Source organism: Cibotium barometz, chromosome 45 (assembly GCF_041138505.1).
Source record: "Cibotium barometz isolate CiBa-2024 chromosome 45, ASM4113850v1, whole genome shotgun sequence".
NCBI lineage: Eukaryota > Viridiplantae > Streptophyta > Polypodiopsida > Cyatheales > Cibotiaceae > Cibotium > Cibotium barometz.
This window is the reverse complement of record NC_141090.1, coordinates 28,001,157-28,023,696: the sequence shown is the minus strand read 5'-3', so window position 1 is coordinate 28,023,696 and position 22,540 is coordinate 28,001,157. Positions and strand designations below refer to the sequence as shown.

Sequence of the window (22,540 nt, the reverse complement as noted above, 5' to 3'; positions counted from 1 at the left end):
AGTGAATAGAATAGAGCACTAAATTCTTGTTTTCCATTATTTCAATTGGTTTTCATATATAATATACCGCTATATGCCTCCATGATTAATGGCTTTGTAAAGGTTTTATGAATGTAGAGAGGAATCTACAAGAATGTTGCTATTTTGGCATGTTTGACCTCTCTCTTTTCCTCTATCTACATTTTTCCATGATATCCCCCCTCTCTCTCTCTCACTCTTTTCCTCTATCTACTTCATTTTTCCATCACCCAGCTCTTCTCGATGGCGAATCCTCAATCCTCAAAAGGCCCTATTCACTTAGTATTTTTTGCAAAGTGTTCTAATAATTTAGCTAAAGCCATGCCAATTATGCGATCTACTGTAAAGTGCACAAGGCAGTTATGCAATAAAGTCTAAGCTTTGAAGAAGATTGAGCTTCTCAAACAGTCCAAGATACTCAAGCAAGTAATTTCGAGTCTTCACGCATTATCTTTCCAAGTTGTTTCACTCTATTGTTTCAAGTGTTTCAATGGCTTCTAAGATAGAATGCATATTTGTCTGAACTCTTTTCCTTCTCACATGGAGGCTGATTCTAGTTCCGACTTTGGTTAAGTAGGACCAAGCATCCACTCTCTCTCTCTCTCTCTCTCTCTCTCTCTCTCTCTCTCTCAACAAGTCTTGTATTCGAATCTCACTCCCATTGGATAGATCATATTTGGTCTCTTCGGATTGTTCCTACGACGTTAAAAGGGCTTCTACTTCTTCTTCTTCTTCTTCTTCTTCTACTTCACTGATTGATCGGGCTATAGAGCTAGGGCGGTCCAGGCGCCCCAAGATGAGAGGCCCATCTCGACACCGGCGGAGACTACAACAGAGGATCAGGACCATACTAACACGGCATGGGAGACGTCCAGTCAGAGTACTCACCATGGAGGACATTGAGGATATCCGCCATCGACCGATGAGAGACATCTTCGGATAGTGATGTGTATGATGCTTACCTTTGTTGCTGGAGTTTTCCTCCCATATGTTATCCATTAGGACCTCCTAGTATCGTACTTTTCCTCATAGTTGTTTCAGTTTCAGTTAGTTGTTTAGTTGTTTTTAGCTTTCCTTACACAGACATTGTATCAGATCCACCAATTGTTGTAACCTTTTTGGTCTCATAGGTCATTTTGGCCTTCTGAAGACATTAATATATCATTTCATTTCATTTCTCTCTCTCTCTCTCTCGGCCAATTGTAGCTAAGCAAGATTGAGCCTCTCTCTTCCAAGGAGATTAGGCTCTACTCTCTTCTGTCTCTCTCCCTTATATTGCTACATCTAGCCCCATCCCCCTTTTATATGTGAGCTAACCGTTTGTGCATGTTGAAACCTACATACATTTCTTAACCAACTGCTCGCTTGTCAAGTTGAAATGTTTGGTGAGGAGGATACCGACGAAGAGAAGGCAATGCAGGAATGAGAAAAGGACTAATGCTCTCTCCCATTTCATGTATCTTTGATGCTCAGCATAAAGGATCGAGACTATGAGGAGATGAGACTGAAGGGGGAGGAGGGGTGCAATGCATGAGAGGGACATGGTAGAGGAGGAGAAGGATGAGGACGTGTGGAGGGATGGAGGAGGGGGAAATAGATGTTGACATTTAAATGTAAGAGATTTGGATTCCCTAAAATAAAGTGTTTTGATTTAGTGGTTGAGATCGTCCTTCCCAAACGACCCATGACCATGACGGTAAGGAAGGAAGGGGAGGAGAAAGGGGTGCATGGCTACCGATTTGTGGACTTGTGGAGTAAAGAAGGTCAAAAGCTTGGGTTAATTAGTCACAAATTTGAGTGAATAGAATAGAGCACTAAATTCTTGTTTTCCATTATTTCAATTGGTTTTTATATATAATATACCGCTATATGCCTCCATGATTAATGGCTTTGTAAAGGTTTTATGAATGTAGAGAGAAATCTACAAGAATGTTGCTATTTTGGCATGTTTGACCTCTTCAGGCTCTCTCTTTTCCTCCCATGATATCCCCCCTCTCTCTCTCTCACTCTTTTCCTCTGTCTACTTCATTTTTCCATCACCCAGCTCTGCATTTCTTGCAGCACAGTTCATGTGCTGTTTTGGAACAATTTTGAAGAATGCTTGCTGCATTATGTGCACACCTTCGTAACTTCTCAACAGATTTTTGGCAAATCCTCAAAAGGCCCTATTCACTTAGTATTTTTTGCGAAGTGTTATAATAAATTAGCTAAAGCCATGCCAGTTATGCGATCTACTGTAAAGTGCACGAGGCAATTATGCAATAAATTCTAAGCTTTGAAGAAGATTGAGCTTCTCAAACAGTCCAAGATACTCAAAGGTATCAATATATGGATTGCAGAAGAACTAGCCCCAATGCAAAACTCAAACGGAAGCATATAGAATTAGACAAAGTTTGAGTAGCCCGTAAAGAAGAAAAGTTGACAGTCTATCGCCCTCATTAAAGAATTTCAAAACCCAACGCAAACCCACAGCCACAAAGAGAGACCATCCTAGCATTTTCGCTCTCGCCTAGAAAAAGGGAAAACTAGAGGTGACAATATGAAACACGTGAGAGGATGAAAAACTGGCACCAAAGAGCTTTCAAGAAGGGACGGATCAAGTGCAGACAAGGATATTGAGCCCTTCATAAAGCCCCTTAATCACCCCCACGAAGCACCCTAATTCAAGCTTAAATTGTGCCACAAGGCCCTACTTAAACCCTAATTCAAGCCATAATCAACAATTTAATTCACTTGAATTGAGAACTTAATCTTTCTATATAGCTCCAGCTCCCTAAACAAGCCAATGAAGCGCTTAGTCACTCTTCGATCCAGCAAATAATAATCGCCCATTGAATTCACAGCCCTAATCTAGCTCTTGGTTCAATTTGAATCCAATGTTGAATTGACCCCATATCTCATAAACACCCTTTAATCAGTGCTTGAATTAGCGTAATCACACCTTAACATAAGTGCCTCATCCCCTCCTGCACCAAGACAAGTGTTGCTTCCAGCCCTTCTCTCAAATACGCTCGCATACAACAAGGCAGGGGCCCCATTCAACAATGGCCTCACCCTTAGTACACTGACACTCCAAACTAGTAACTCCAATGACAATCAAACCCACGACCACAAAGATGGTGTTTTAATTGTGCACACTCTATAATCCAGTGTTTTGATTATACACACTTACACAAAGTGACTTGCAATCATTTAGCCATCAATTCAAAAAAAGATGAAAATAATCAAATTACATTTATTAAATCCATGATATTAGGCATCTTGTAAAACAATCTTAGCCATTGAAATTGCAAAAAGGATGTGTGTATGTGTGTGGAGGATGTACTGATCTTTCTTTGACTAACCAAAAGCTTGAAGACATCCTAAATCTTGCATCAATTCATAGATGGTACTATACTTCTTGAGAGACGAAGCATGTTACACATGAAGTCATATCTATAAGCCCAATCACAGATAGTCTAAAGAAGCATCAAGTACCTAGCGAGAGTAGATGAAGATCGTAGATGGACACGTGAAGCATTTAACATCTAGGTCCTAGATTCTTTGCGCACACACATAAATACACGTATAATAAAAGAAAGACAAATTTATTTGATAGCCTTTGTTGGAGAGAGAGGAGGGGGGAGAAGAAGACAATAATTACTTTGTAAGATGTTCCCCTTTGTTGGAGAGAGAGGGAGAGATAGAGAGAGAGCCCCTTTGTTGGAGAGAGAGAGAGAGAGAGAGAGAGAGAGAGAGAGAGAAGGCAAGGGGGTAGTATTTTTCTAGGCTAAAATGCAAACAATTGCTTTGTACTACCTGCAACAAAAGCAAGCCTATGGTAAACTTTACATTTGTTATGGAGATACTATGTTGGCCTCCACCAACAAGAATTTGGATGCACCATGCTATGACGGAAGATCTAATAAGAGTCTCAACAGTCGAGAACAATCTATGGCAAAAGATCCAATCACATTTTTGTATTAGAGAACGGTTATAAAAATGGTTTAATAAGACTCACAAAACTTATATTGCAAGCTTTGTAGACCTTGGATGTTGTCGTACTACTACTGCTGCACCTTTAATGCTGGATGAAGAAGCACCATAAGGAACATCCAAATTCTTTTGATGGCACTACTAGCAATGGCAAAGCTCTTACCAAGCCACCATTCACAATTTTGACTTCTCAAAAACCTTAATAGTGATCTCCATAGCATACTTCGGAATACAACATAAAAGAGTCCAAAGCGAATGCTAGTTATGCTCAAGGTAAATAAAACAATAAAAGCACATGGTAGTACATTCCATGAGGTAGGAATTCATTGAGCACTAAAATGCTTATCCACGGAGGAGGTGCTGCTTATGCATTTCAGAGTCGCATGATGCTTCGCTTCGGCTGTGAGTTTTGAAGTGCTGCAAACCTAGTCGAAGCTATACAACTATAGTTGAGAGCCTCCAGCTTAGGGGAATTGTCCTAGTTGAAGCAGCACAACTACGGTATGGGCCTGGTCCAGTAACCACAAGCCACCTAGTTTGCATGGGTGTAATCTTCGCAATCAATTTTCAGCCACATTTTATGCAAGTCCACTAATGTATCAAGCGTGGATTGGTCGAGATTCTCACTTCAACCAATCTCCTTGCATCCTTCAATTGACTCCATATTGGCATTGTAAGACTGCTTGCAGATTTACCACTCCAAGCCACTTTACTATTGCACAAATGAGCTTTGATATTTTGTGAGTTTGTATGTCTATTACTTTGCATCGATGGTGCTTTTGTCATTCTTCTTGTAGGCTTAAATTGAATCCTTTATCCAATGGAAGAAATGTAATTGTTGAGAGCTGCAAGCTCCTAGGTGGATTGTAGATTTGTCTTTGCTTGATGTTAGAGTTGGAAGCTACGTGGATAATAGAAATTCTTCATGATGGCATGCATGCGCAATTCTATGGGCATCTTTAGTCGCATATCAATATCTTGTCCAGCTTTTAAAAAAGGGTAATAAAATTGTAGAATCTTTAAAATTATTACTCAATCCAGGGTTTTTCATTCATGGCTGTGAAGTATATTACATGCAACAACCTCATCCTACTGGTGATTCTAACACCAAAAACCTTAAACTTGACCACAAATGACACGAAACATGCAATAAACTACCACCAACTTTGTCACTGACCGAGGGTGGAAACCAGATTCCATGCCCTTCATTCTCATAAAATGGGCGAACCGTTCCATTCCGATTAAAAATGCCGACACCCTGCCATTAAAAAATCGTCATAAACTGCCTTTTGGCATGATGCCTCTCTCTCTCTCTCTCTCTCTCTCTCTCTCACACACACACACACACACACACACACACACACACACACACATGCACATGCACATGCACATGCCGACTCCACCAGGCTAGGGTGGTGGTTCATTGACCCTACTCTCTCGAGGACGCAAACAAGCCCTCGATGCATCTGTGGCTTCGGGGGAGCCGCACCGTGTCCCAACTTCAGTGGACCACGGCTGGTGGCATGGGAGGTGTTGGGTTCTGAGAATCCCTAATGTTCAGCAGAAATACACAGAAAACAGTAAGAACACAGCGTAGGGAGCAATAGAGCGCTGGGATGAGTGGATATACAAGAATGAAGTGATAAGATGTGTACAACCACAAGTACCCTAGGTACAAACCCGAAATGTAAAAGTATAGGTGTCCAGACACAAAATGTCCAAGGGGAAAAAACCTCTATAATGTGTAGAGGGAAAAAGTTACCCCTAGTAAGCCCCCTTTCACACGGTCACTACCACACGTGTAATCCTACACATCTCCCCTATGGTGATAGTGTGAACGTGTATAGGGTAGTAGATCACTCTCCAAATTGGAGTACGCCTAAAGCTTTGCGGAAAGCTTTAAACTTCTCTCGAGGCAACGCCTTCATAAACAGATCTACAATGTTGTCATGTGTAGGACGATAGATCAAGCTGATCTCCCCTGCATGCAACCTCTTTGACATAGTGATAATGAATCTCATATTCTTCGTGCAAGCATGGAAAGTTGGATTCCTTGCCACAGTCATAGCACTTTGACTGTCAATGAGAATGGGAGTGGGTGTTTGCTAACACCCATGAAGATCTCCCATCAATCTCCCCAACCATACACACTTAACTATAGTAGTGAAAGCTGCCCTGTACTTAGCTTCACAAGATGATGTGGCCACAGTTGGTTGCTTTTTGTTCAACCAAGATACACATGAGCTACCAAGAAAAAAGCAATTCCCACTTGTGGACACTCTGGTGTCATAGTCACCAGCCCAATCTGAATCACTATAAGCAAGTAAATATCTCACCCCCCCCCCCCCCCCCCCCTGCGGCAAGCCCCGCGCGGGGATAAAACAATCCAAGATCCTTGGTGCCTTGTGTAAGCACCAAAACACTCGCTTCACAGCTTGCCAATGCTTTGACCCTGCACTGTGCATAAACTTACTCAAATGAGACACAGTATGTTTGGTCTTGCCCACAACTTGGCTGTAATATGTGCTATCAAAAGGCTCTCTTGCAGGCATCATACATGCTCAACCTAAGTTCGGGTTCTACTAGAGTAGAAAGAGGCTTGCAATCCTTAAATTCAAATCTTTCCAACAACCCCTTTATGTACTTGGACTGAAGTAGCACAATGCCCTATGTGTCTACATAAACTGAATGCCCAAAAAAATTGCAATAGGTCAAGATCTGACATCTCAAATGAGACCTCCAAATCATCCTTGAATATTGTGTTTTATCCTCATTTGTCCCAGTGAGAATCATGTCATCCACGTAGAGGATGACCACAATCAAATCCTCTTCGTCCACCTTGACATAGAGGGTACTTTCACTCGGACTGTTTTGATAGCCTTGGCTGGTCAAATTAGCATGTACCTTCTCATACCAAGCCTGGGGAGCTTGTTTTAAGGCCATACAATGCCTTTTTCAATCTACATACTTTCCGTTCCTCACCCTTTGACCCAAATCCAATGGGCTGAGATACATACACTTTTGCCTACAAATCCCCATTAAGAAAGGCTGTCTTAATATCCAATTGATGTACTTTCCAACCATGATGGACAGCCAATGCAATCACGCATCTAATGGTGGCCATTCTAGAAGTAGATGCAAAAATTTCATCATAGTGTACACCCTTTTGCTGTGCATATCCTTTGTTCACAAGCCTTGCCTTGTGCCTATCAACAGTACCATCAGCTTTCCTCTTCATTTTGTACACCCACTTAGTGTCAATTGCCTTCTTGCCAGGAGGCAAATGAGTTGAGTTACATACACTTCTTCCTGCAAATCCCCATTAAGAAAGGCCATCTTAATATCCAACTGATGTACTTTCCAACCATGATAAGCAGCCAATGCAATCATGCATCTCATGGTGGTCATTCTCGAAGTAGGTGCAAAAGTTTCATCATAGTCTATGCCCTTTTGCTATGCATATCCTTTGGTCACAAGCCTTGCCTTGTACCTATCAACAGTAACATCAGCTTTCCTCTTCATTTTTTGTACACCCACTTAGTGCCAATTGCCTTCTTGCCAGAAGGCAAATCCACCAAATCCAAAGTGCCATTTTTATGTATGGATTCATCTCATCCTACATAGCTTCCATCCAATGCTCAAGTTCTTGAGCTTCTTCAAACGAGCTTGGCTCATCAACATCACACAAGCTAATCAACCAAGCAACATCCGCATGATGCGGGTCATTCCTAGAACCAGCCCGTCTTGCTACTACTAAGAGGAGCTAAGAGTTTGCTCTCTTGCAAAGTTCGGACGAGGGACTGATCTGGCCTCTTGTAGAGCTGTCTGCTCTTCTCTCACAACCTCTTCTACATCATCATGCATAACATGCTATTGATTTTGCTGAATTTCAGCATCCACATGATGTCTATTTGGCTGCAACACATCCTGGCCGACAGCCTGTCCATGCCCTAGGGCTGGCCAACTAGGCCTTATGCTCTATAAGGGCTGGCCACTATATGCTATGCAAGATGTATGGTCAAGGGCAAGGGTTTGCTTCATAAATTCTGGATGGAGGCAATCATGTGTGTTACGTATGTTTTGTGCAGATGCCCTACAAAAGCATTGAAAACCATCACTCCATATGAGGCTTGGTATGATAAAAAGCCTAAAGTTGATTACTTCAGGGTTTCTGGTTGTCTTGCATATGCCCATGTGCCTCAACAGATGAGAAGCAAGCTTGATGACAAGGCAACAAATAAATTTTTGTTTGGTACAACAGTGGTAGCAAAGGATATATCCCTTTTATTCCTACCAAGTCGTGGATAAAGAGTCACAAGTTGGCTCAACTCTTCGTGGAGCAATTCTATAAGCTCTATGAACTACGCGAGTAGATTGTCAGTGACAAGCGTCCCAAATTCATTGCACAATTCTAGCAATCAATGTTCTCCAAATTGGAAACACGTTTGAGCATGTCATCTTCAGATCATCCTGTGTTGGGTAGTCAAACAGAGAAGACTAGACTATGGAAGCATAGTTGTCACGGTACGATACCGTATGGTACGATACAGTACGGGAATTTTCGGTACAATATGAAATTTTGGGATACCGTACGATAAAATACGGTTTTTTTTTATTAAAGAATACCTACAAACATAGACATTTCAATTTGGAAGGGTAGAGTCTAGAGAAGTTGTTTCAAACCAAAATATCATTAAAAACAAGTTTGAAGTGACAAACAAAAGTACATAAAGCATAGAGGTGCGATGCGATCATGCGCGCTAGGCGCGAGTACAAAAAGAGAGGCTAGAGCCAAGGCCCAAGGAGAGACTAGACAAAGGCATCACTATCAGAGCTCTCGCTGAAATCATCCTCATGAGAAGAGGACACATCAGTGGCCTCACCGAAGTCGCCATCGCTAAGAAGGTTGCCCTCATCATCGAACTCGGGCTCTCTAAGCTCATGTGAGAAGCCAAAGGGAGCATCCTCATCTGCAAGAGCGCGTGTGGAGCTACCCGAACCACACCGCACATAGGTATGCACTATGTCCCTGGAAGCACCACGAACCGTGCATCCACGGCTTCCTACTTGCACTCCTCTGTCACTACCTCCACGCCCACGACGAGTGCGAGTAGGTCGTCGATCAAACGACTCGAGCTCTCGATAGATCTCTACATAGATCCTCTCCTCCTCATCTTGCACTTTGTTTACACTCTCAAGAGTGCCCCCTGTGAGCTTGAATGCATCCACATTCACCTACATTGTACAATGATCAAGTGACAAGCAATGTATTAGAATTTAGTTTCAAATTTCAATAAACATTGAAGTTTGAAATTTGAATACTTATAACTTATAACTTATAAGTTGTAACTTATACCTGTCTTGCCGATTCCATCTTTTGCATTGCGCGCACCATGCGCAAGTTAGCCCGGCAATACACTAGCCGCTCTAACTGTTGCGTGCTCAAGCGATTGCGTAACTTCGTGTGTACAAGTGAGTAGGAACTCCAGTTCCTCTCACATGCACCCGAAGAGCAATCCTGAGCTAGGATTCTCAAAGCCACCTTTTGGAGGCTTGAGAGCGCATACCCAAATGTCTCCCACCAAAAGAGGGGCTTCACAAGGGATTCCCTCTTCCAACAGGTAGTAGATGCAAACGCGGCTCCTCCCCTTTGGTCATTGTAACTTATGAGCTTCTCAAGGAACTTCCCATGGCGATCCTCCGGCAATGCTTTGGGCAAGTAAGCATCTCGGGCTTCAAGTAGCTCCACGTTGGTGAAGAGGCCGGGTGATTTGTAAACCGGATGCAATAAAGCGGCAAGACCATGGATAGGTCTTCGCATCCACTTCCATCTCTTCTCCACAATGGCCAACATACCATCGCGCTTCTCCTCGTCGATGGAAGGAGAAGCGCGCAACTTTGCTATGGCATCTCTCATGAAGTGAACGAGAAGGCCCATGGTGGCTCCCTCCATGTCCGTCATCCGCAATACTCTATAGAAGGACGTGACCGCAATGACAATAGTGTGGACCGACTGCCAAAACTCCTCCTTTAGGCAAAGCCGCTGCATGGCTTTGGCCTCCGCCAATTCTCGCTCATCCCACACATTCCACATTGTGGAGACAACTGTTTGGCGAAGGGAGGATCTCACATCGTGGAGGCGCTCCAATAGGAGCCACATCTATAAACGGCTAATCGTACCATACGGTATCGTGCCGTACCAGTTCGTACCGGTACGAGAAACAACTATGTATGGAAGACAAGGTCGTATGTCTCCAAGAGACGTTCTGAGTGGGAAAGGTATCTTCCACAGATTGAGCTTGCTTATAATAGTAGCATAGTTGTTTCTCGTACAGGTACGAACTGGTTCGTACGGTACGAGTCGTACGGTACATATCGTACGGTACAATTAGCCGTTTATAGCCGTTGCGCTACCCGTTTCTTGCGCCGTTTTGTAGCCGTTTTATGACCCTTTTAAGGGCCGTTTTTGGCTTGCTTTGTGGCCCATGTGACATGTCACATGTCACATGTGTTTAGGCCTTTGCTTGGCCCATTGCCATGGGCCATGGGCCATGGCCCATTGAACATTCCTATAAAATGCCCACCCCCTAAGCTTCTCTCAAGGCTTTGATTACTCAAGAGTCAAGACTCAAGTGACCATCAAGCCCCCCCCCCCCCCCCCTCTCTCTTGAGTCTTGCTCAAGTGACCATCAAGCCCCCCTCTCTCTCTCTTTCTCGCTCTTTCTCTCAACTCTCAACTTTCAAGCCACTCTCTCCCCCATAGGCCATCTCTCAAGCCTCTCTCTCTCTCAAGCCTTTAGGCTCTCTCTCTCTCAAGATCAAGACTCAAGCCTCACTCTCTCATTTTCTCAAGCCTCTCTCTCTCTCTCTCTCTCTCTCTCTCTCTCTCAAGCCTATCCATCTCTTGAATCTTCTAGCTTCTCTCTCGCTATTACAATGACGAGGGAGAAGAATGAAGCCTTCAATGTGCATGCTATCCATGTAGAGAAAGCCGATGGAAAGTCCAAGTCATATAGGTGGACTTTAAGTATTGTGGCAAACAATACACAAGTGGAGTTACTAGGCTTCTCCAACATCTTGGAAAGGTGGGGGGGCAAGTTGCACCATGCAAGGAAGTCCCCCTTGCTATATCCGATGAGATCTTCAACAAGATCAAGGGTGGATTGGGTGCTCACCGTGATAGTGGTAGAAGCTCAAGGGCGGATGATGAGGTCATTTCCCCGCCTTGTGATACATCCTCCCCTCCCGCCTCCATTGGTGCCGCCTCCACCTCCTCTACATGCTTCACCTACATATGGCTCCTCTTGGAGCGCCTCCACGATGTGAAATCCTCCCTTCGCCAAACAGTGGTCTCCACAATGTGGAATGAGTGGGATGAGCGAGAATCGGCGGAGGCCAATGGCTTTGCCTAAAGGAGGAGTTTTGGCAGTAGGTCCACACTATTGTCATTGCGGTCATGCCCTTCTATAGGATATTGCGGATGACCGACATGGAGGGAACCACCATGGGCCTTCTCGTTCACTTCATGAGAGAGGCCATAGCAGAGTTGCGCGCTTCTCCTTCCATCGACGAGGAGAAGCGCGATGGTATGTTGGCCATTCTGGAGAAGAGATGGAAGTGGATGCGAAAACCTATCCATGGTCTTGCCGCTTTATTGCATCCGACTTACAAATCACCCGCCCTCTTCACCAACGTGGAGCTACTTGAAGCCCGAGATGCTTACTTGTCCAAAGCATTGCCGGAGGATCGCCATGGGAAGTTCCTTGAGAAGCTCATAAGCTACAATGACCAAAGGGGAGAAGCCGCGTTTGCATCTACTACCTGTTGGAAGAGGGAATCCCTTGTGAAGCCCCTCTTTTGGTGGGAGACATTTGGGTATGCGCTCTCAAGCCTCCAAAAGGTGGCTTTGAGAATCCTAGCTCAGGATTGCTCTTCGGGTGCATGTGAGAGGAACTGGAGTTCCTACTCACTTGTACACACGAAGTTACGCAATCGCTTGAGCACGCAACAGTTAGAGCGGCTAGTGTATTGCCGCGCTAACTTGCACATGGTGCGCGCAATGCAAAAGATGGAATCGGCGAGACAGGTATAAGTTACAACTTATAAGTTATAAGTTATAAGTATTCAAATTTCAAACTTCAATGTTTATTGAAATTTGAAACTAAATTCTAATACATTGCTTGTCACTTGATCATTGTACAATGTAAGTGAATGTGGATGCATTCAAGCTCACAGGGGGCACTCTTGAGAGCGTAAACAAAGTGCAAGATGAGGAGGAGGAGAGGATCTATGCAGAGATCTATCGAGAGCTCGAGTCGTTTGATCGACGACCTACTCGCACTCGTCATGGGCGTGGAGGTAGTGGCAGAGGAGTGCAAGTAGGAAGTCGTGGATGCACGGTTCGTGGTGCTTCCAAGGACATAGTGCATACCTATGTGCGGCGTGGTTCGGGTAGCTCCACTCGCTCTTGCAGATGAGGATGCTCCCTTTGGCTTCTCACATGAGCTTTGAGAGCCCGAGTTCGATGATGAGGGCAATCTTCTTAGCGATGGCGACTTCGGCGAGGCCACTGATGTGTCCTCTTCTCATGAGGATGATTTCAGCGAGAGCTCTGATAGTGATGCCTTTGTCTAGTCTCTCCTTGGGCCTTGGCTCTAGCCTCTCTTTTTGTACTCGCGCCTAGCGTGCATGATCGCATCGCACCTCTATGCTTTATGTACTCGCGCCTACGCGCATGATCGCATCGCACCTCTATGGTTTATGTACTCGCGCCTAGCGCGCATGATCGCATCGCACCTCTACTTTTGTTTGTCACTTCAAACTTGTTTTTAATGATATTTTGGTTTGAAACAACTTCTCTAGACTCTACCCTTCCAAATTGAAAATGTCTATGTTTGTGGGTGTTCTTTTAATTAAAAAAACCGTATTTTATCATACGGTATCCCAAAATTTCATATTGTACCGAAAATTCTCATACGGTATCGTACCGTATTGTCATGGCCCTGTGAAAATGGAACAGCACAAGTGTGGGCATGGTGGTTGCTGAGTCAAAATATTGAATGATTCACATGAGGGGTGCCCGGACAGAGTTAATGATGTGTGGACATCCCTAGGTGTGAAGGGGGGAACTAGAACATTAGAATTCTAATGTTTTATTGAAGGTTGCCCCTAGGCCTTAGTGGCCCCTAGGGAACTTTAATATTTATTAAAGTTGGGGCCCTAGGATTATTTTGGGGAGGAGGCAACTCCACTTTTGGAGTGCATGCCTCTCTCTCTACACTCTCTCTCTCTCTCCTTTTTGGAAATCGTGGAGCAAACGTGTTGTGGGGAAGCGTGGAAAAGCAAGAGAGCAAGTCGGCTGCTGCAGATTTCTGGTTGCTGATTTCTGTGTGCTAGAATAGGCCGTACAGCACCCGTACTCATCTGTACGACTGCAGGTATAGGCTGCGCTGACTGAATTCTGCACCAAGAGAGTGGGCGGTGGCTGTTACAGGTAGCTGCAGTTGCTGGTACAGGCTGTGCAGACAAGTACAACTGCAGGTACAGTGTACGGACAGTTCAGGTACAACTGCACTGGACAGTACAGCTGTTGGCGGCGCTGGACAGATCTGGTATAGGCTGGCTGCGCAGGCACAGTCGGGTACAGATACTGGCTGCAGGCGGCGTATGCAAGTACAGTGACACGTGGCCTGTACGGATTGGTGCAGTACAAATTTTCAGAACTATACAGTCAAGTACAGCACTGAGGTGGATGCAAAGAGGAAGGTACAGACAAGTACACTCACACGTGTGAAGCAGGGTTGTTGAAACAAGTGCCTGCAAGTACAGATTGGTACCATTACTTCCTCCGGTGTAGATCCACGAGCTGATTTTGGTAAGCTCTGCATCTGTTCATCTATCTCTCTTTCTATTGCTTTATGTCTGTTGTTGCAGATTTGAGCTATCTCGCCCCTTGTGAGAGGAGGGGTATGGCAGATTGAAAAGGGTGGAGACAGAGGTTGAACAGTACATGTATGTATGAGCTGAGATGTTGAATCATGTGCTTGAGATATGCCAGATGTATGCTCATGGCTGCCCTGCTTAGTGGTCTTGGCTGATCAGAGGGAGGCACAGTGTTTTGCTTTGAGACACAGATCTGTGTGCGTGAATCCTCTGTGCTAAGAGGTATTGTGGGCTGTCAGATTGGACATACAGGTGTAATCTCTTGGCTGATTTTGTTGTACTCAGCCTTTCATACTTTTGAAATTGAATAAAGAAATACCGCAAGGGGCGCCAAGCTTTGGGGCCAACAGGTGTCACTTTGTTTTCAGATTTGGGCACTCTAGCTCCAATCTGTTTTGTTTTCACATCTAGACTACAAGTGGACGGGTGACTGCTAGTCTACCGCACTCTGGTTTCTATCGGAGGCCGGTTTCAAGGTTCCGTTGCCGGGACCAATCATCAACTTTCTGAAGGGGGTGAGCTCGTGGTTGCCTCGAAGAAAGCCATCGCTGAAAAATTCAGCAAACATGTCTGATACAGAGGATGAGTACTTCTATCATGAAGAGAAAGAGCAAGAGATTTCTCCTGAGAGATGTTTCTGAGGATATTCATGCAGGAGAACAGGCTGCAGATGCTGAGCCTTATGAGGATGTAACACAGCCAGAGGATGTACATGGTAAAGAGGATGATGATGCTCGGTTCAAAGATCGTTTGGCTAGTGTTATGGATGTATTTATGCAGCTCACTCAGAGTGAGAGATTTGCTGAATTTATGAGATCCCGCACAGAGCCCGAGAAAAAGAAGAAGAAGGTTCGTTCTAAGAATCTTCCTCAGGGTCATAGTGGTGCCATCCCACAGGATCCATCTCTTGGCCAGTTTCCGAACATGCAGCATGCTTATGGAGCAAACTCACAGAGTTCCTTCTTTGGACAGCCATCAATTCCTCAGCAGAATATGCATCCACGTTATTTTGGTGGTAGTTCGGTGTTCCAATGCATGACTGGGGGTTACCCTCAGGGAGGCATGGGTATGCACGGGCCTTTTGGAGCTAATTTTCAGCCTGGTATGCAGGGGAATATGTATGGTGGTATGCAGTCCGGTATGCAAGGAAATATGTTTGGGGGCATGTAACCTGGAATGCAAGGCAATATGTTTGGTGGTATGCAGCCAGGTATGCATAATGGAATGTTTGGAAACATGGCTGGAATGTATGGTATGCCTGGTGTGGGAATGGGAAATGTTGACCCAATGATGGGCATGAATGTTGGGGGCAGCAATCTTGCGAAACCACTTCCATATGATAATCTAACGCCTATGGGAAAGGCGAAGGATTACAAGGAAGGGGGAGCTGCAGTGAAGTTTGATACATTCAGTGGGGCCAAAGATAAATTGAAAGCACTTACCTTTTTACAGTAGTTGATGCTGCTTTTTCTAGTGGGAATTACACAGAGTCCTCTAAGGTGAGGAAAGCTGCCACTTTTCTCAAGGGCAATGCTTTGCAGTGGTGGTCTACTCTTCTTTTGCAGGGCATAGCACCCACTACTTGGGTACAATTCAAACAGGTTTTCTCTTCCGTATGGCTCACATCTACATTTGAGGTGGATGTTATAACTGCATGGCACAAGTTGGATGCTTCAAAGTGTGAGAATTTGGAGGATTATAACAAGAAGTTTTGGGAAGCTTTACTCCCAGTGACTTCTTACCGTGCAGTGCCATTGTCTGAGCAGGTAGAGAAGTATTGTTGTGGGCTGCCCAAGGAGGTGCGAGATTATTGTATCAAGACAAGAATAACGAACATGTCACAGATGATTGAAAATGCTATGACAGCTAATGCGTTACTCACTGGAGGATCATCTGGGTTTATTAAAGGCAGTAAGAACATGAGCAAGAAAGCTGAAAAATCTGGGCATGCTTCTCGTGATGCTAAAGCGTCTTCAGAGACGAAGTATAAGAAGTTGCCAATGCCCAAGAGGACTTATGAGGAAAGACAGGCTTTGAGAGATGCTCGTAAATGTTTCTACTGTACTGAAGAGGGACATATGTCATTTAATTGTCCCAAAAGAAAGTCCCAAAAGGACTCTGACAATAAAGGAGAGCCCAAGTCAAAGAAACCAAAACCTTCTGCGGGGTTAGTTCCTGATCTTGTGGGGGAACAGCCAGGTGGTGAAGAGACAGAGTTGTGCAGGGCATGGGGCAAAGTGAGAGATCAGAATGCCTTGATATTCTTTGACACAGGTGCTAGAGCCAACTTCATTTCACCAGATTTGGCTGGCCGATTGGGGATTCGCGCAGAGGAGATGGGGCCGTTACATGAAGCTAATATGGCTTGTCCAGGGTATGCAGAACCCGTTACTCCTATCATTGGGAAGCTTCGGCTTCATTTGCAGGGTTATGTGGACAGCGAAGAGTTCTTTATCATGCCACTTGATGGCTGTGATGTTTTGTTGGGGATTCCATGGTGCCACAGAGTACATGCGGTGGTGGATACATACAATAGGAAAATCACTCTGACTCATAGAGGGAAAGAACATGTTATGGATGTAAAACTCAAAGGGGAATCTGTCCCTATTGTATCCGCTTCGGCAATTTCATCAGTAATGAAAAAGCATCTTTCTGCGTACTTGATTTATGTAAAGGATGCACAAGATGATGAGTCTAAGTCTAATTTGTCAATGTTAGATAAGGACAGGACTGATTTCTTATGTGGGTTTCAAGATTGTTTTTCCGAGTCATTGCCAGGAGCACTTCCTCCTGAGAGGCCAGAGGATCATGCCATTGATCTGATTCCTGGTAGTACTCCACCGAATAGACCGCCATACCGTGTTAGTGCAGCCCAACAGGAAGAGATTATGAGTCAGGTGCAGGAGCTTTTGAATAAAGGGTTGATACAGCCTAGTTCATCACCCTTTTGCTCACCTGTGCTCTTAGTGCAAAAGAAGGATGGTTCTTGGCGCATGTGTATTGATTACATGGCGCTGAACAAGAATACCATCAAGAATCGATTCCCCATACCGAGGATCGATGACATTTCGGATTGCTTACAGGGCTCCACAGTCTTTAGTCGTATTGACTTGAAAAGCGGGTATCATCAGATACGCATTAGACCCGAGGATGTGCATAAGACAGCATTCCGAACCACGTTTGGGTTGTATGAGTTCTTGGTTATGCCCTTTGGTTTGACAAATGCGCCTGCCACATTTAACAGAATGATGGACAGGATTTTCAGACCTCATAGAGCGTTTGTGGGCACATTCTTTGATGATATGATTGTGCATTCACAAACTGAGGAAGAGCATAGAAGGCATTTGGCCATTGTGTTTTCAGAACTCAGAAACCATAGGCTGGTTGTTAATGGCAAGAAGAGTGAGTTCTTTTTGCAGGAGATACATTTCTTGGGGCATATTGTGTCTAAGCATGGAGTCCGTATGGATCCAGCAAAGGTGGAAGCAATTCTTAATTGGCCAGCTTTGAGGACCGTGCATGATGTACGCAACTTTCTAGGATTGTGTTCCTACTACAGGCGTTACATACAGTACTTTGCTGAAATTGCTTCGCCTCTTCATGCCTTGACTAAGAAGGCAACTCCGTTTAGATGGGCTGATCGGGAAATTACAGCATTCAAAAAGCTCAAAAAAAGCTTACTTCGGACCCAGTATTGGTGTTACCGGACCTCCGAAAGGCTTTTGTTGTCCAGTGTGATGCATGCGGAAGTAGCATTGGTGCAGTTCTCATGCAAGAGGGACATGTGATAGCTTATGAGAGTAGAATATTGCAAGATGCCGAGAAGCATTTACAAGTTTATGAGAAAGAGATGTTGGCTGTAATTCACGCTCTTTCTACATGGAAACACTACTTGCTTGGGGCTGATTTCACTGTGCAGACAGATCATCAGACCTTGCGTTATTTCCTCACGCAAACTAAGCTTTCAGAGAAGCATATGCATTGGGCAAACTTTTTGTCAATGTTTCACTTCTAGATTGTGCATGTGGAAGGCAAAAAGAATGTAGTGGCAGATGCTTTGTCACGCAAGCCACAGGTCTCTGCAGTTTCACTTGCTTATCATCATGAGCTTGATGAAATGAAAGAGCAGTATGCCCATGATGAGGACTTTGAAAAGTTGTATGATCAGATGTCTGAGGGTCAGCGGCATGAGCACTATACTCTCAGAGATGGGTTTTTATTGATGCATGGCAGACTGTGTGTTACCAGGCCATTGCGACTCAAGGTTATGATTGAAAGTCATGCTCCACCATATGCAGGTCATAGAGGTATTGACGCCACGGTCAAAGTAGTGGAGACTTTCTTTTATTGGCCAACCTTGAGAAGAGATGTTGATGCCTTTGTGAGGCAATGCATCGTATGTCGAAAGGTAAAGTTTGACCGTCAAAAGACACCAGGGTTATTACAGCCTTTACCTATTCCAGATAGACCTTGGGAGAGCATTGCCATGGATTTTATATTTGATCTTCCACGGACACAAACGGGAAATGATGGCATCTAGACTATCATATGCAGGTTCAGTAAGCAGGCTCATTTCATTCCCGTGCGTAAGACGATCAAAGTGGATCATATGGTGAAGTTGTTCATGGCGAACATCTTCAAGTATCATGGCTTGCCTACGTCTATCATTAGTGACCGTGATCCACGGATGACGAGTTTGTTCTGGAGAGGGTTGTTTGACAACATGGGTACAACTCTCAAGTTTTCATCATCATTTCATCCACAAACAGATGGTCAGTCAGAAGAGGCTAACTCGACAGTGTTGGATCTTCTCAAGTGTTATGTGTCAGAGCACAAGCAACAATGGGAAAAGTATCTTCCTTTCGTGGAGTTTGCATATAACAACACTGTACATACCTCGACAGGCAAGGCGTCTTTTGAGATTGTGGAAGGAGGGAAGAAGGTAGCACCCATTTTGCATACAAAGGATAAGATCTTTGAGGCCGATCAGTATGTGGAGAGTTTGGATGAAGCTTATCGGAGGGTTAAGTTGGCACTCCAAAAAACTTAGCAGAAGCAAAAGAAAGCCGCAGACCGTCACAGACGTGATTTACAGTTTGCATTGGGTGATTGGGTTCTTTTGCGCTTTGAAAAGGCTAGACTCAAGAAGATGAAGGGTAAAGAGCGCTTATTCCCTAAACTGAGCATGCGTTATTATGGACCTTTTCAGGTATTGGAAAAGATTGGTGAGGTAGCCTATCGCTTGAAGCTACCAGATCACTGGAGGATTCACAATGCTTTTCACGTGAGTCTCCTTAGACCTTTCCGTGGGGATGTGCCTAAGGATGTATCAGATGAGGCTCAGCCGGAAGTTGAGGAACTTGATGAGGTTCTGATTCCAGAGCAGATACTGGCACATAAAGAAAGGAAGGTACGAGGTAAAGTTTCCCGTCGCTATCTTGTGAAGTTCAAGAACTATTCACCGATGGATGCGAAGTGGATGGAGGAAGGTGACTTAACAGATTCACCTCAAGTTTTGCAGCTTTATCTTGATGCCTTTGAGTTAGAGCCGACTCTTGTTGTGGCTCATTCAGGTTCAGCAGAGCATGGGTCTGGAGCATTACCTGATGCTCAAGAGGGGGGTAGCACCTCCACTCCCTTGATATAGACAGGCTCAGATGACATCTAGAGGTCGCTTGGTGCAGTTTTTATCTCACCCGAAGGTACTGAGGCTGACAGTACATCTGTTCATGGGACTTCTATGATATATGTATACTAGTCACATGGGATTTTGTGGATATGTATGGTTCACAGTGGTATACAACTTGGACTATTACTACGCCATTGGTTTGCAGTGAATGTTGATACATGTGCATGGCTTAGAGAGATTGGGACGCTGATCTTGCCATATTGTATATTTCACTTTGGATATTTTGTTGTATCACCAGAATGCAATCGAGGACGCTTGCCATTTTTCAAGAGGGGGGTATGTCATGGCCCTGTGAAAATGGAACAGCACAAGTGTGGGCATGGTGGTTGCTGAGTCAAAATATTGAATGATTCACATGAGGGGTGCCCGGACAGAGTTAATGATGTGTGGACATCCCTAGGTGTGAAGGGGGGAACTAGAACATTAGAATTCTAATGTTTTATTGAAGGTTGCCCCTAGGCCTTAGTGGCCCCTAGGGAACTTTAATATTTATTAAAGTTGGGGCCCTAGGATTATTTTGGGGAGGAGGCAACTCCACTTTTGGAGTGCATGCCTCTCTCTCTACACTCTCTCTCTCTCTTCTTTTTGGAAATCGTGGAGCAAACGTGTTGTGGGGAAGCGTGGAAAAGCAAGAGAGCAAGTCGGCTGCTGCAGATTTCTGGTTGCTGATTTCTGTGTGCTAGAATAGGCCGTACAGCACCCGTACTCATCTGTACGACTGCAGGTACAACTGTACGATTGCAGGTACAGGCTGCGCTGACTGAATTCTGCACCAAGAGAGTGGGCGGCGGCTGTTACAGGCGGCTGCAGTTGCTGGTACAGGCTGTGCAGACAAGTACAACTGCAGGTACAGTACTGTACCACTGTAGGTACAGTGTACGGACAGTTCAGGTACAGCTGCATTGGACAGTACAGCTGTTGGCGGAGCTGGACAGATCTGGTACAGGCTGGCTGCGCAGGCACAGTCCGGTACAGATACTGGCTGCAGGCGGCGTATGCAAGTACAGTGATACGTGGCCTGTACGGATTGGTGCAGTATAAATTTTCAGAACTGTACAGTCAAGTACAGCACTGAGGTGGATGCAAAGAGGAAGGTACAGACAAGTACACTCACACGTGTGAAGCAAGGTTGTTGAAACAAGTGCCTGCAAGTACAGATTGGTACCATTACTTCCTCCGGTGTAGATCCACGAGCTGATTTTGGTAAGCTCTGCATCTGTTCATCTATCTCTCTTTCTATTGCTTTATGTCTGTTGCAGATTTGAGCCATCTGGCCCCTTGTGAGAGGAGAGGTGTGGCAGATTGAAAACGGTGGAGACAGAGGTTGAACAGTACATGTATGTATGAGCTGAGATGTTGAATCATGTGCTTGAGATATGCCAGATGTATGCTCATGGCTGCCCTGCTTAGTGGTCTTGGCTGATCAGAGGGAGGCACAGTGTGTTGCTTTGAGACACAGATCTGTGTGCGTGAATCCTCTGTGCTAAGAGGTATTGTGGGCTGTCAGATTGGACATACAGGTGTAATCTAGCTTGCAGGAAACGTGTGTGGAAGAGTAGGAAATGCCGTTTCTGTAGAAGGGCCACGTTTCTCACCATGGGAAACGCTTAGGAAACGGCGAGTTTTTACCCAAAAAAAAAAAACGATTTTTGACCTTGGGTCTGGTCCGCAGCACATTAAAAGAAAAACGGTATAAGTGGCCCAGCCCATTAAAAGAAAAACGGGGCCACTTATAAAGTGGTCCGTTTTGTTGCAGTTTATTAAAAGCATTAAAAAAAGGGCCAACATATATATATATATATATATATATATATATATATATATATATATATATATATATATATATACTTTTTGGCTTTTTTTCTAAGGTCCATTAAAAAAAGGACTCGCCAGCTTTTTTTTTAAGAAAAACGATTTCTCAGTCTTGTTCGAGTGTTCACTCTACTAGCCTTCATCCTCCATGGGTCCATGCAACCTCAATGAGTGCCTTGAGGATCTAGTTGAGGATGAGGGTGTACTTCCCATGTAATAAATTTGTATCTTGCACTGTCATTGATGGCTGAAATTCAGCCCTTATGGACTCCTACTTCCCATGTAAACAAGTTGTATCTTGCACAATCATTGATTAATGAATTTCAGCCCTTATGGTCTTCTTTTCATCTACTTTGTTACATGCTTTTACATGTTTCCTCCCTTCAAAAACTATATGTAAACATGTGCTATATTTTTTCTAAATGTCTGTGTTCTTTTCAAATCTTAGCCTACCCCCGACGTTTCCTAGTAAATGGGTTTCACGTTTCCTTGCGTTTACTTAGGCTTGCCGTTTCCTGAACAGAAACGTTTCCTGCAACCTAGGGTGTAATCTCTTGGCTGATTTTGTTGTACTCAGCCTTTCATACTTTTGAAATTGAATAAAGAAATACCGCAAGGGGCGCCAAGCTTTGGGGCCAACAGGTGTCACTTTGTTTTCAGATTTGGGCACTCTAGCTCCAATCTGTTTTGTTTTCACATCTAGACTACAAGTGGACGGGTGACTGCTAGTCTACTGTACTTTGGTTTCTATCAGAGGCCGGTTGTTGGGGTAAAGGCGTTATGCCCACCCTTATAGTGTGTACAAGCCCATAAGTTATAGTACATAGTACACTTAGTACTTTTAATGTACTAAGTGCACTATGTGTACTAGTGCAATATACATGTGTGATAGGGGAGTCACACACTCATGCTTTTCATGAGTTGACTTATCCCCACAACTCTCTCTCTCTCTCTCCCTTGCTTCTCTGTGTATGTCTCCCATGAATGAACTCTAAACCCTAATTCTAGTTTCTCCCCATCAACTGGTATCAGAGCCTATCATAGCTCTTAGGTTATCCCTCCTTCTTCCCTGTAGCAGGCGTTGGCACTCAGCAGCCAGTTGAT

The 22,540-nt window shown here is 44.4% G+C and overlaps 2 protein-coding genes and 1 pseudogene across 2 annotated transcripts in view; 1 reads left to right on the top strand and 2 right to left on the bottom strand.

Moving 5' to 3' along the window:
- Positions 1 to 4,994: 4,994 nt before the first annotated feature.
- LOC147612596 (uncharacterized) overlaps positions 4,995 to 22,540 on the bottom strand; it is a 171,645-nt gene continuing 154,099 nt past the window's right edge. The window contains exon 7 of the mRNA XM_086783536.1: positions 4,995 to 5,251. Within this exon, the coding sequence (XP_086639662.1) occupies positions 5,078 to 5,251 (174 nt within the window). The 3' untranslated portion in view covers positions 4,995 to 5,077. The remainder of the gene's footprint in view (positions 5,252 to 22,540) is intronic.
- LOC147612598 (uncharacterized) lies at positions 8,803 to 10,608 on the bottom strand. Its single transcript, XM_086782868.1, has 2 exons — positions 9,350 to 10,608; positions 8,803 to 9,228 (listed from the first exon to the last, which is right to left on the bottom strand). The coding sequence occupies exons 1-2, from the start codon at positions 10,151 to 10,153 to the stop codon at positions 8,803 to 8,805; spliced, it is 1,230 nt and encodes a 409-aa protein (XP_086638994.1). The 5' UTR covers positions 10,154 to 10,608.
- On the top strand, positions 11,615 to 20,665 carry LOC147612597 (uncharacterized; annotated as a pseudogene).